The sequence below is a fragment of the Phycodurus eques genome, chromosome 20 (assembly GCF_024500275.1).
Source record: "Phycodurus eques isolate BA_2022a chromosome 20, UOR_Pequ_1.1, whole genome shotgun sequence".
In the NCBI taxonomy this organism is placed as follows: Eukaryota; Metazoa; Chordata; class Actinopteri; order Syngnathiformes; family Syngnathidae; genus Phycodurus; species Phycodurus eques.
The window spans coordinates 11,015,499-11,030,208 of NC_084544.1; the positions used below are offsets into that span (position 1 = coordinate 11,015,499).

The 14,710-nt window shown below is 40.4% G+C and overlaps 1 protein-coding gene across 1 annotated transcript in view; it reads right to left on the minus strand.

Annotated features, from left to right (window-relative positions):
• The window catches only part of hivep1 (HIVEP zinc finger 1), a 59,718-nt gene extending 45,337 nt beyond the window's left edge, over positions 1–14,381 (minus strand). The window contains 3 exon segments of the mRNA XM_061664149.1: positions 12,165–12,546; positions 13,280–13,321; positions 14,288–14,381. Of these exon segments, the coding sequence (XP_061520133.1) occupies positions 12,165–12,204 (40 nt within the window). The 5' untranslated portion in view covers positions 12,205–12,546; positions 13,280–13,321; positions 14,288–14,381.
• Between the last annotated feature and the right edge of the window lie 329 nt (positions 14,382–14,710).

Below are 14,710 nucleotides of genomic sequence, written 5' to 3' on the forward strand. Positions count from 1 at the left end.
GTAGCTGCAACACTTATTATACACTGGAAACACACATGCAATACCTTATATGCATGAGCAAGAATGTGGTTGAGCTATGATATTAGTCACCAGAGTTCAATAAAAAAAAAAGCAGTGGTTTAAGTTGAGAGATTGTGCAGAGGAAACGTGGCCGGCGGAAGACAACTTCGATAAGGTGACAGAGACAGAATTTAACAAACAGTAATTGTAGGCCACATGACCAACAGCCACATTGAAAAATATTTAAAATGTATAAGGGGTATTTGTGGTTTTATCTGAAGCATCATTGAGTACACTAACCAGAATATTGTTAGTTATATCAATTATACAACTACATATGTGGCTGAACAGACAGCAGTCAACATGATAAATAAATGAAAGCTATCTGTTGTTGCTTTGGGGCAGAGTACAAGCAACTGGCTGTTTAAAGCAGTATAAAAAAATCTGTCTTTATGAAAAAACACTTTTGATCAAAACTTTCAAAGAGGAATTTATTTTTAAAAGTGCTTATGTTTGTAGGCATGCAGTTTACAGTGGTGTAGAACTGCACATCATCAATCATATTTGCTAAGAGTTGTTGCTAACATACAATGCAAACATTACTAAATACAGTGATAAATGAACTCTTTGTAAAAGCAGAATATTTGATACAGCTTCAGCATTAGGTTTTCTTTGATTGAACAGCTGTACCTAATGTTGTGGCCGGTGAGTGTAGAAGGTGTTTTAGAGTTGAATATTATTAATGGTCCAGTGGTTAATTTAACATATTGTTAAATCAATAAATACCTACAAACGTATAAAACTATGCATCTTGACCTTTGTAAAGAAAGTATTTTCGATACAGCCTAATACTGTGACTGGTATGTACAAATAGTAACTCAAGCTCAGGTGATCAAGCTGAAAGAAAAACATGCTCTGCTATTTGAAATATGTGCCAAGTAGAAAATTTACAAATTAGTTTCCTCGAAACCAGCTGTCACCAGGTGTTAGGGAGGTTCTCTCATTCTCCTGCATCGTGAAGTTACCCTCGGGGCAGGTGGGTAACTCCCATTTACAAATCACAAAACGGGGGGTAAAATGGCTTGAGAGATGAAGCTGTTCCGTGATAATAACAATTTCCTTGATCAAAAATGGATGATGTTCAGTGTCTGAAGTCTATGAGCCTATGTGCCATTTAAAGGTAGTGCACAGTGGAAAGTGACTGCAAAGTACTTCAGTTCCATTAACGAGAATGAGGAGACATTAACCCACATTTCAGAATGGCAAAGTGAGCAGCAGCCTTCCATTTTTTCCACCACGCTCAGTTTCATGTACTCAAAGTATGGCCATCTGAATTCCAGGCTCCCTGGCCTCTCGCTCTGCTTTTGTCTCTCTCAAAGTGAAAACTTTTGTGAGGTTATACCTCCACACGGAGCAGACTTCCCCAAACGAGTTTCTGCCTGTCTGTTGTAGTTACTGTTGCTAAAACCCAGGTTTATTCCTGCCTCTGGGAGAGAACTTCCCTTTGTGTGAATCTTGATACATTCACACACTGTAATTTGAAGGGCCCGTACGGAAACACTGGTTTGGCTGTCTGAGCATGACACAACATGTAAAAATCCATTCAACAAGGCCAGGCTTTTAATGCTTTCTCTTCCCTGCTAAATGCATTTACATAAACCAAATGAATGTTTACTTACTTGAATGACCTTAGTAGTTAAAAAAAAAAAAAAAAAAAAAAAAAAAAGGGCAAACTAAAGTTTGTCTCTTTTCAATTGGCCTCTGATACAGCGCAGAGTCAATGCATGTGACAGAGAAAAGCCTGGCTGATCCTTTTTGAGGGGTCAAAGGACACTTACATCTCCTAATTAGGAAAGTGTGGACAGAAAAGCAAACTGTCAGGCCATCTTCATGCCAAAGAATGCCCTTAAAGTTGTTAAATTTGGAATTTTCAGGAACACTTTCACGACAAATGTATGTACATCGCACAAGTTTAATGAGCTTTTTGGCAGCAATTATTCTAAAAGGAGGACCAGCCTTAACAAGGAGGGTTAAAAGGAAAACGTGAAGCGAAAAATACATACAATATACTTGTAACAAGCGACTCCACGTTCAAAACAATAAGTCCAATGCGACCATGCCCATCTGAATGTAAGTTAAGAGTTTTTAATGCAGAGCATTAGACTGTTTTTGACATTTTACACTTACTAAAGTTAGTTTGTCGCTGGCAATAGCTGATCCATAATGACTTGCAGGCAATAAATGAATAAAATGGCAACTAGTTGCTGGAGAGATGCTAGTCTGCTTCCTGACTACTGTCAAACTTCCCTTATCAAAGCACAAACCCCCTCAACCTTGAGTCTCTCAATGATGGGCCATAGTATCACAATTTTTTTTCAATACACTACAATTAGAATTGTGTTTTATTGTTTTTGTGTGGTTAACTTATTTTTACCCTTTCATGACAATTAAAAATGTTAAATGATTAAAATTGCCTGCACCCTTAGTAAAGGTTTTATGATGGTAACAATTGCATCCTGATTATTTCCAATAATAAAAATATTGTGACATTTAAACAAATCCCAGAATTGTCTGAGTTCAACCTCTGATGTCCCACTGCAGTTGATTTAACTGACTATTTAAACATGGTTAGCAAAAAGTCAATCATTAACAGGCAAAGTTGTTGAAAATTACTGAGCCAGAACCTGATAGATAGAAATCTGCAGTTTCCAACAATGTTGCAACTACTCAAATCATTAATGATAAGACAGTTAAAGTAAATGATACCTCTAAACATGAACTGTAATCAAATTTGTAACATACAACACAATTTACCTACGTTCATAACTATTCCTGAGCATCTTAGAGCGTCTCTCTGTGTTTGTCTTTGCCCGGTGAACATTTTCCACCTTGTTAAATACAGCCGCTTTCACTGCAGTTGTTGGGCATTCATCATGCAGCATGCTCCCTGCTAAAGCTGGGGCCAGACCTGTTGGGCTTTAGAGAAGCTTTTAATATGACATACGGAATGCAGAGTCCGTTCCATAAATAATGGCATTGCTAAAAAGCCTGCATACATTTTCAGGGGCACTTGGGCCGTGAGACGACAAAAAAAACAAAAACATTCCACAGACGGATGACAAACACCACAGGGTGGATGGGTGAAGTTTAAAGCGACATCAAGTCCAAATTAAACCGATTGATGAATGGAGAATAAAAGCAGTCTTTAACATGCTTATTTTAAAATCAGTGGACCGTGTTTTTTTTATTCCAATTAATCTGAGGTTTTAACACTTTCTTTGCAGTCTTTAAAGCTGTTTTTTTAACACTTCATGTGTACAGGATGTCATCATCACAGATTGTACTATGAATTTGAATTCCGTGTTCATTTAGTTTGCACAATAATGTACAATATCATGCAAATAAATTAAATGCTGACTTTACTTGGTGTTCTTTTGTTAGCAGCAATGTAAAAGTGCACAGACGGAAAATGTTTCTTAATAATAATAATAATAATAATAAGCTATTTCTGCCTCAACTTGAAAATGTTGAGGCAGTGTGATTACCGGTAAGTGTGATTAAGATGCTTTTTTTTTTTTTTTAAATCACTTGCTCCACAACAAACAAAACATGACATTTTCTATGCTTTCGTTATCTTGCAAAAATAAGAAGCACAATTAGTTACGTTAAAAACACACTATTTGGATCTGTCTGGATCCACCTGCCTCCATCTTCGTGACGATAGCCTCTGGGAATGGGACAGGTCCTAACTTTCCAGATTGAAAGGAGTATTCAAGACTGCTCCTTTTCAATAGATCAGGATATAATAAGACCACCCAGGCTAACCTAAACCAAATCCCCACTGACGTTTGGGTTGCAGACTGTAGTCACAATGTGACCAGAGGTGTCTGCTTTTTTAGAATGACATACTCTACCTGAACTGACTTTGCCATGAATCATTTGTCAACTACTTGCGCTCCTCTTAGATGCCCTCACCATGAAGAAATAGGTCATCTTTGTGGGAAGACCTTTACAAATGGAAACAATCCCTCTAAAGATCTGTATCTCCCTCTAAAGTATCTGCAACTTTCTTTACAAAGCTAATAATGCTAATAATGTTTAGTTTTGTTTGATGCTGTCAGAGAAATATTAATGTAATATGGCGGTATAGAAAATGGATGGATGTATACAATTATGGTTGTAGTTTGGAATTGTGCGGAACTTCACTGCATCATACCAAGAGGTGTAATATAATGTGAGGCGTAATATTTTTTGCTAACCAAAAAAAAAAACACCCCCAGTGTGACGCTATGCAGTTTTAACCACTGTAAACTACAATCAAAGCATGAAGACATTTACTGCAGTAACTTAAACTGTTCCAAGACAGGTCAAAAACTATGGACGTCGGGACATGCGGCAATTATTTTATATTTAGGGCCATGTATGCTAATGTTGTTCATTTAAGAAATCTTCAATTTCCTCCCATAAAACCTCACAGAAATTGAAGAAAAATGCTAGCACCAAAATTTTGCAAAATTTGTCACATTAAGTAAACTGGAATTTCGTTAAAGGGTCTGAGTGTTTGTTCTGTTCATTTTATTTCACCTGCTTAATGTTTCCCTACCAGCCATGATCTAAGTGTTGCTGCTAATGTCCACAGAGAGAGAGAGAGAGAGAGAGAGAGAGAGAGAGAGAGATAGTCTGTCTGAGGGGGGAAACCACTGTGTTTGGCTTGAGCTGCTTAGAGAACAGCGGTTTGACCAAAGTAAACACAAGAAGGGAGAGGGGGGCTGCAGGAGTTCCGAAATTTCTGCATTGTTACCCGCAAAGTATGTCATGAAGGAAAAACACACACAAGAGGCAGCATGGATAATAACATTTCGCAGGGGAGAAAGTGGAAGTATTGTTAGAGCTGGTTGTTGTCTAGTAAAACTGTTTTAAATGCTCAAATGCAAATTTGGTAGGAAATTGTACAAAACATAAGTAGCACACACACACACACACACACACACTAATACGCCCAATGACTCACTCCCCCCAAAAAATTTCACAAAAATGGAAAACATAAAGCACTGCAATCTCTATATTTTGCTAAATGAACACCATATCATGCCTGAATTTCAAAGCAGTCAGTATTGGGGGATATTACTGTTATCATCAAAATATATTAATTTAAAAAAAAAACACACACAAAGCTTTATCCAGAAACACAAAAATACTGTATAGTATATACTATAACGCAAACAATAATACAACTAAATTCTCATGAGAAGTGGCTCAATTGTGAAACTGTCCTTGCCATTTCCCTCCTGTTCATCTTTGTATTGTTCAGCTGCTCCATGAATGAATGTCTTAACTCACTGCTGATTGTAAATGATTCCTTTGTCACCTGTGACTTGGATTTTCCTTCCTTAAGAAAGAAAAAAAGAAAATAAGAATGCATAGTCAAACTCAGTGGACAATTCCTCCCTTGCTGGTGTATACAGTGTGTGATCGTTTATTATGATTCGGTGAGAATTACAGCCAGGAATGCTCTGCTAAAGTAACCAGAGGATTAATCAAAAACAACAGACAAAAAGTTCCGTCCAATCTGCCAATTCTGCACAGGTCAGTAACTCAAAGTGCACGATCTACGCAAAGCTTGTGCTGGACTAATAGCCTGCTATCACTATGTCAACAAAAGATTGAGAAAAAAGGCACATTGATTTACGTAGGGCCAAAAGTGTATTAAATTGTTGCATCAGTCACACTCACTTTTGTGAATGTCTTGATGAATGTTTCTCAATCAAGGACGCCATCTGGTCCGACAGCACATAGCTGCAGAGCCATGTTGCACTGAGTGTTTATACCAGTCACTTCCTCAACTGGAATTTAAATTTAAAAAATCAAAATGAAGGTGAAAGTGAGTGTTGTTTCTGTTGTTTGTAAAGTATGTTAAATTAGATTTTTGCAGGAAAGAACACATTGGTGCACTTTAAACTTGACATGTTATAAAAATAAATAAATAAACGGGGGAACAAATAACCAATCACAATGTCAAGTCAATCACACTTAGGGTATCAACCTGTCTAGTTAGGACTATGTGGATTGTGGATCGATTACACAGACAACAAAGGAAAGGAGAGGCAACTCGCAAGACAACACATTAAGAAATAACTTCTAGGTGGTGGCTACTGGCTACAGACCATTTTCCTCTCCTCATCCATTCTGGACGATCCTTGCTGAGTTCTTCTTATTTCCAGTGCCCTTGCCACTCGTGGTAGCATGAGGTAGCCTCAGCAGACCACAGATGTTGTCAGGTAGCGCAGCCCAACCTCAGGGAGCACTGTGGCCACAGGGTTTACTTTGTTTCCAGCACAGTGTCAAGAGTGTGGAAGAGATACCAGGCGACAGGCCAGCACGCAAGGAGAGCTACAGGGGAGGCGTAGGACGGCTGCAGAACTGCTAACTGGTCCGTTTAATATTTTCCTTTGTTTAACCTGGTAAGGCAATTGAGAACAATTTCTCATTTACAATGCCGACCTGGAGTCAATTTATGGTGTGTGTCTTGCCCAGGGACACTTCGACAGCGGACAATCAGAGCTGGGATCCGAACCAGCAACCCCTCGGTAAGTGGACAGTAGGCACTACCAACTGAGCCACAGATGCCTTTTTGTGTCCTTGGGGGAAAAAAATAAAAAAATTACCTGCGCCGTGTGTGTTTCTGCCCAAACTGTCAGAAAGAGATTCCCTGAAGGTGGCTTTCGGACCCGACATCCACAAGTGGGGCATGTAATCACAGCCCGGGACAGTGCAGCCCAAAGGACACCAAAATTGGCAGATTTGCTGTTTGTCTGGACAGCTGAAGAGTGTTCATTCCAACAACCAGTCCCAGTTTCCAGGTTCTAGTCTGCAATGGGATCCAAACATTACCACAGCAGACCTGACAAACAGCATATTCCTTTTTTTTTTCACTAGCCACAATGAGCCACATCTATCAAATACATTTAATACCTACATGAAGAACTTGCATTTATTTACTTATCATTCCTGTCGGTTACAGTTTACAAGAGCCCTAAACAACTCATAACAACACACACAAATATAGCCAGAAGTTACTTCTAATGAAACAAAAAGAGCAACTGTTGCATAACTTTTTTTCAATGATGCAGCTTTGCAGCAGATTGGTTCCAACAGGACAGGGGTTTCATAAGACAATTGCTTTACAAATAAGTGCAACTTTAATTTATGTGATCTGGGCGATTTGCAACCCCTGTGGTTTATGAAACCACTTACTAATCCTCAGAAACAGCAGGACATGTCCTATCAGCAGAAGCTGGCATGCTCGCTCAGTGGTGGAGCCACCATCAGCATACTGAAAGTCCTGGGCTGCAGATACGCAGCGGTAAGCACAAATTTATACATACCTGGAAAAAGTGTGCAAAAGATATGGTCTGCACAATAGCGCAAGGCAGCCAAGACCAAGAACTGCTACAACCTAATAGCAACTCACATCACTCTTAGTTCAGTGTTGCATGTACAACCCCAATTCCAATGAAGTTGGTACGTTGTGTTAAACAAATAAAAACAGAATACAATGATTTGCAAATCATGTTCAACCTATATTTAATTGAATACACTACAAAGACAAGATATTTAATGTTCAAACTGATAAACTTTATTGTTTTTAGCAAATAATCATTAACTTTGAATTTTATGGCGGCAACACATTCCAAAAAAACTGGGACAGGGTCATGTGTACCACTGTGTTACATCACCTTTTCTTTTAACAACATTCAATAAACGTTTGGGAACTGAGGACACTAATTGTTGAAGCTTTGTAGGTGGAATTCTTTCCCATTCTTGCTTCATGTACAGCTTCTGCTGTTCAACAGTCCAGTTCTGTTTTTATTTATGTTTAACACAACGTCCCAACTTCATTGGAATTGGGGTTGTTACATTGTAAAATGATTCAGTTCAGGAGTACTTTTTATACTAGCTAAGAGATTTTCTTTTCTAATTAGATTTTCCCTTTCAAACCCTTGGTAGTTTGCAGAAGGAATACATTTACATTACTCCTGCCTTTACATGGACATATTATAGATGGCTTCTTGGTCTAATGAGACATTGCCTTGTATACCTGTCCAATTTAAGACAAAAGCAGGCAAGTTGATGTGTGTAAAGTCAGATTTCAGATGAGTAAATGGTTATTTTATACCGGTCAACGTGCTCCCTCAAAATAGTGCTTTAATAATATTTAAAGGCTGACTTTTTGTATGGTGATGTTCTAGAGTCCAGTGTTTTATTGGTCAAAATAAGGTCCGTTTTTTTCTTCAAACATCGAAGCAGAATCATGTGATTGTGAGAAGGATTCTGAGCGTTCCAAGGAAAAGACATTTTCACAGATGTGTTTACGCATGTGAGAGCATGCCTTTCCATTAGCATTTCCTGCTTAATGAAGGTAAGGCCTCGACTGAAGCTCAAGGAAGAAACTGGGAGTCTGTGACGCAAATTAAAAAGAACTATAAAAAAGTAGAAGAACAAAGTATGAGATGGGGAGGAAGCAAACATGGGTGCTCCCTGTGCATTGCTGGGTTACCACCATGCATTTCCTGTGTAACTTACATTATATTGATATTTCTGACTTAAATGACTAAACTAGATAAAAAGGGATAAAAGTGTAAAACAAATTCTTGAGTTTCTGAATCTGGAGGGTCCATCGTGTTCAAACTATTGTCAAACAAACACCTTTGCATGTCCAGATGAATCACCACCAAATGCAAAAATTACAAGACACTGCAGCAGCTGCAGTGCCACCACCTCCCTGATTAGAAACACAGGACAAGTTTGACATTAAAATAACATCAAGTTGGCTGCTGATTCCTTTGTCTACATCATAATTATTTCCATTGTTTGACCAAGTGTCTGTTTATATGTCAGATCAACAAGAGGTGCTCAAAGGCAATGGGAAATTTGCCATGCAGAGCAACTGTTGGAGAATAGCGACGATGCATACTTTCACACCCAGCATGTAACGCTACAAATTCCCAGATCTGTGAAGAGCAAACGTCTGTTGACACATGAATCTGTCAGTTCACAACATAACACACAAGCCCTTTCAGCCAATGGGTGGCAATATGCTGAGGCTTCCATATGCTCCATCAGCCAAATCTTTGGTGTGTGATGCTGCTGCTGGAGTATGAAATTATCAGATTAAAATTCCCCATACATTGTTACATAACAATAATAACCAGAAGGGTGTAGACCTGAAAACATTGACAAGTATGGTACTAAACTGCAGTATGGTGAAAAGTAATAAAAGATGAGAACAAGACAATCAGGGAGCACAACAACCAGTAAACAAAAAAAATAATGGGACAAATTAATTGATTGTTAAGAACAGTGTTGATTGTGTGGAATTGTGTGGGTTGTTGATTAAATGTGAAGCAACTGAGGCAAAATAAAGCCCATTACTTGGGTGCAACCAGCTAAGGTGCTGTTGATGAAGTCTTAACTAGCTCTAGTTATTCTGTCTGTAGTTCAGAATAAATACAGGAAAAGAACAGCATAGCATTACATCAGTGACGGGATGTTAGCCTACTCGAACATCTGAACTTTATTTGGGGTTAATCACAGGCACTTTATATAGTGGCTGGTTTCTGCTGACTCCCGTATGACATTAGTTTGAATGTGACTGGTTAAATACAAACACAGCCTCAGTCATAAGAGGGCATGCACTCGTCTGCTATCACATTATCTCATTTGTTTATTTTTACTTACCCCTCTCTCATTTTTTTCCCCCCAATGGAATTGTACAGATATATTGCATGTCACATTAATGGCAAAAAAATGACTTGACATTATTTAACGTGTCTCTTTTTTTTTTTTACCATCACAAAAGCTCGACATTTGAGCAGGGGTGTGTAGACTTTTCCACTTTACATGCAAATTGTTGCAAAGCATGTGGCACGGAAATAGGCGTTCTGAACATTTTTCACAAAATTCTTCCATTAAAAATGGCTCAATTTTATATTCTCAGAATTGTAAGGCAGAAACAAGTCCACCATGCTACCACATTAAAAGTAACATTAGTTGAGGACAATGTCCAAAGCCCAAAACATAGCTTGCTTTTATATACAAAGGGGCAGCAAGCAAAATATACAGAAGAGTTGAAATCCCCCTTGAGGTAGCATTATAGATATAATAATAATAATAAAAAAGAAAGGTCAATTAAGTGATCACATCCAATTTTACAAAGGCGATAAATATTTATATTCATGAGAGTAGCATTCAATGAGCACAAATGGTTAAAAAACTTCAAAGGCTAATCCCAAAGGCATCCTCCAGGAAAATATTAAGTACAATATTTTTCAGTGTTTAATGGCCATTTCTGAATTTGAAGTTAGTTCATTCTGTGTTGTGATATAATCCCTAACATCGCTCTGTCGCTTAATACATTTAAAATTAACATCCATGAATTAATTAGATAATTGTAGGCGTGTTTCCTAATTAATAAAGGACGTAATAGCGGATCAACTCGTCGCCGATGTTACGTGTGCTTCGCGGTTCCGCTGGGACCATAACCAGGGCCACGACCCGCAGCACCGCAACGTGAAAATACAAAAGACCAGCGCAACAAATGCAACACGGGCTGATCTGATGAGCAAAAATGTTGCTTAAATGTAAGAGTAGCAATAGAGGATGTCTGCTCCAGAGGTGGGTAGAGTAGCCAAATATTGTACTCAAGTAAGAGTACTGTTACTTGTGACTCAAGTAAAAGTAAAAAGTATGCAGTAAAATAATTACTCAAGTACTGAGTAAATAGTAACTTCTGATTTATTTTAACCACAGCATGAACATCAATAAAAAATAATTACAAAATAAAATGTGAATCTACAAATTCTGATGTTCTTGTGTGTGTGTGTGTGTGTGTGTGTGTGTATCCACAGTCAAAACTACAAAACTACAATTTACTGCAGGGTGTTTTCTCAAGTTATAAGTGTGCTGAAATTATCACGTTTGGGCAGACAGTGCCAGACAAATACCACAATACATGAAAGCTGTTGTTTTTGTTCCTCTAAATGTAAACAGTAGCAGGTCATTGCCTTCATGTTATGGTAACTATGTCCTCCTTCCCAACATGGCCGCCACATAGGCGTCTTATATAGTGTTAATATCTATGCACAGGAAGCCCAATGGAAGACGTTGTGTGAGGTCATGTGACTTTCTTGTGTCATTTGATTGGTGAACTAGACTTAAATGATTGCCGCAAACAGTGCCCAATGCGGAAGTCGAAGTCTTGCGCACGAAATAGTCGATAAATAAGCAATATTTGATAAATAAAAGTAGCGAGCGACATTTAGATCATTGTAACGGAGTAAAAGTACCGTTACTTCTTAACAACAGCAGCGGAAGTGTTTTTTCTGGTCTCGTCAACTCCTGTGACTTATTGAAAGCAGGTTGCGAGCGCACAGGCGGAACCTCGGGCCAATGCGCTCGCATATATTAGTCCGCCGCGGAGAAATATTCACAATTTCATCTGTGTGCGGATGGTGGATGAGTGGAATGGCTCGAGTTGCCAGCGTTCAAGGAGTACGAAACAGCCTACGACGTCAGCGACCGCGACCTCCCCGCCGCAAGGAAAAACTCATCGGATCTGTACGATTCACGTAAATGGCCTATTTTGAGTTCAAAACGGCGAATTCCGACAAAAGGCGACTGATTTGCATGTATGGTTTTTAAACAAAAATGGTGCATTGGACTGATTTTTGTTCAATCAGCAGTCTTTCTGTGGCCACTTGGGTATTGTAGAAAAGCTTTTACATTACTACATTAATGGCCCAACATTAGATACCTGTATCAAACATTTGACTTTTTCAAGAACAATAAAGGACATTTTTGATGGATATTGTCAGGTTTTTATGTACCAATTTGCAGTGGTTTAGAACTACCCTGCTTCATACATAGCAAATACCGAGCGATGTTTTTAATATGTAGAATAGAATATTTAGTTACATGACAAAGGAAAGAAAACCTTTCAGGTTGAAGCAGTGGATCTGCAGTGATGCTCTGACAATGACAATCAAAGCCAAGCATTGTTACTTTGATTGTATGAGTAATGAAGTGTATGGGGACTGCATGTAGTGTATACTGCTCCAAAAGGAAGAGACACAGCGGTTTTGAAAATCCCAACGGCGCAAACTCACCTTTTAGATTTTTCGGGTTGTTCTGCTTGGTACGCGGCATCTTTCCTCCTCAGTTCACAAGTGCATCTTGGGAAAACTGGGTGCTACTGCCGGACCCTGTGAGGAGTTGAGATCTGTGGCGGCGGCGTCTGCATACATCTACAACAAAAACACACAAGTAAGAATACGTTTAGCATAAACGTCGCACTATGTTGGCCTTGTATTCTGTCACTTGGCAGCTCTGTGCCAGTCTCGGACAGAGCTGCTGATTGAAGTTCATCCTCTAACAGGTGCCCCGGCTTCTCAGAGGTCCTCTGTGGTAGCATTCAGTGTCGCTGGGGCCACGGTCAGATGGAGGTGCGAGTATACCGCCTCATATCGGCATCAGATGCGACCTGCCACTCTGAGTTTCGGGGGAAAAGAAGCTTGATTTACATGTGGATGGCTGCTCCCCACTGATGAAAGATGCGAACAATAAAAGCTCTGTGTGCGCTACAAACAAATGCTCAGGGTGACATCGAGGATAAGCATCAACACATGTGCGCCCCTGCTTAAGTTCACAGCACAAATAAGCAACACGACGATAAAGAAGGGGTCTTTTTGCTCATATTGGACAACATTGCAAAATTAAAAGTTTGATTAGGGTAAGATTTTATGCAAATGCAGATTTATGGGGAAATAACAGATTCAGGTACAGCAAGGTAGATGTTTGTACAAATGCACATTTGTAGCCCATATAGGTGCAAAATGTGATCCCAGATATTGAACCACACGTCTGCATAAGGAGGATCAAGGCATAAAATGCAGAGATCACATTGTCAAAGATAAAAACAATAAATGGCACGTTGGTGCTTTCTTTCCCTTGCATCATCCATATAAAGTCTGGCTAAGACATATCAACACCTGCACACTGCAGTGAGCAGCATTGCTTTAGGAATCCTCCTTTGTTTGCCCTCCGCCGTTATTACATAACACTTACTACAAGTGGATGCTTTTTCTCCATACACTTGCTACATGTGGCGCTAGAGCAATGACATCATCGGATGAGCGCAGAACTGACGGCTGCATCATCTGCCTGCATATAACCACGTTTCTTTAGAAGTGCCAGCATGCGTGCCACACGACGAGGCTCTCACCTGGATGCACACTTTGGATTCTCCAGAGCAGCTTCGGCGATGCTGGCGAAGGGAGGAGAGAGACGTGCACGCCGGTCAGTCAGTCTGTCTGTCTGCAAGCCTGTCTTACCCCCCCCCCCCCCTCTCTCTCTCCTCCGAGTGTGTGCGTGATGTTTGAGAAAACACCCCGATGCTCACCCGAGAAAAAAACACTATCACGGCTGAAATGTCCTAACGCTGCCGCTGCTGGTTGGAAAACACCTGAACACATTTCCACGCGCACCCGTGGACCCATAAGAGCCATTATGTAAAATAAGGGTATGTGCAATTGTGCGCACTGCGATAGATGAGCGTGCCTGTTAATTTGGAGACGATCCACGTTGTGTCAATCACAGTTTAAGATGGTTTTTTTTTTTTTTTTTGGCTAACTCCAGCAAAGGATGAGGCGAGCCAACACAATGCATGTGGGGAAATCGCGTATTTTGTTGCAACACGTGAACGCCCTGCAAGAGAGGGAGGAGCCAGGGAAAACCCCTCGCTGTCTCTGCAACAGCTAAATGGAACACTTCCCTTCAGACAACAAAACCCCCCTCGGGCATGCACGTTTAGCACAACATTGGTATAGGCAGACCCGCACATGCACGTACATAAGGAGAAAGAAGAAGAAAAAAAGATCGGAGCTTACATACAATATGGCAAAAAGGCAAGCGGACATAATGGAGAGACTTAAGTTAAGAGAGTGAATAACACCCAGCGGGGCACCGCGAACAGGCTAGCTTCCACGTGAACTTTTACGTTGGTGACAAACAGGACGAGACCACAAATGAAATGAAAGCAGCTTTCAGAGGCTAACAGGCGACCTGTAACACGAGAGAGTAGAAACCCGCCCGGGCAGCGTCTCTTGCGGGGGTGGTTGGGTGGTTGGGGGGCGGGACACACACACACACGCAGGAATACACGGCAACTCCACACCGAGGGGGTTTACTCATTCTCACGGGAGTTGTTTAGCTACTGACAGTCGTAACGTACCTTTAAAGCGACGAAAGAGGGGGTTCAGCTCCGGATTTCTGCCTTCACCTTCTCCCTCACTTTCTATTGCAGGAAACAGACAGGCCCTCTGACGTCACCGGGGGTCCCGTCTCCGCCTCCCAGCCAAGGGGTGTCCTCCAGAGCCAGCGGGAGGTTCGCGACGGCCGCAACGACCGTAATTTCCACTCACTCGCCGAAGCTAATTCTCACCCACGTTTCGTATCTGTCTTATAAGGCGAAATAAAACACAGAAAACGTTACACGTGAGCCTTAGAATCGCGTGTATATCGTCCAGTATGTAGCCACAATGACATGTCGTTGTACGCACACCCCCTTGGCGGAGCCTCATCCTCTCTCTCCTCGGCGCATAGTTTAGGATTGACGGTTTTCCCGGAGGTTCCTTGTTGTCAGGTCGCGTTGTGC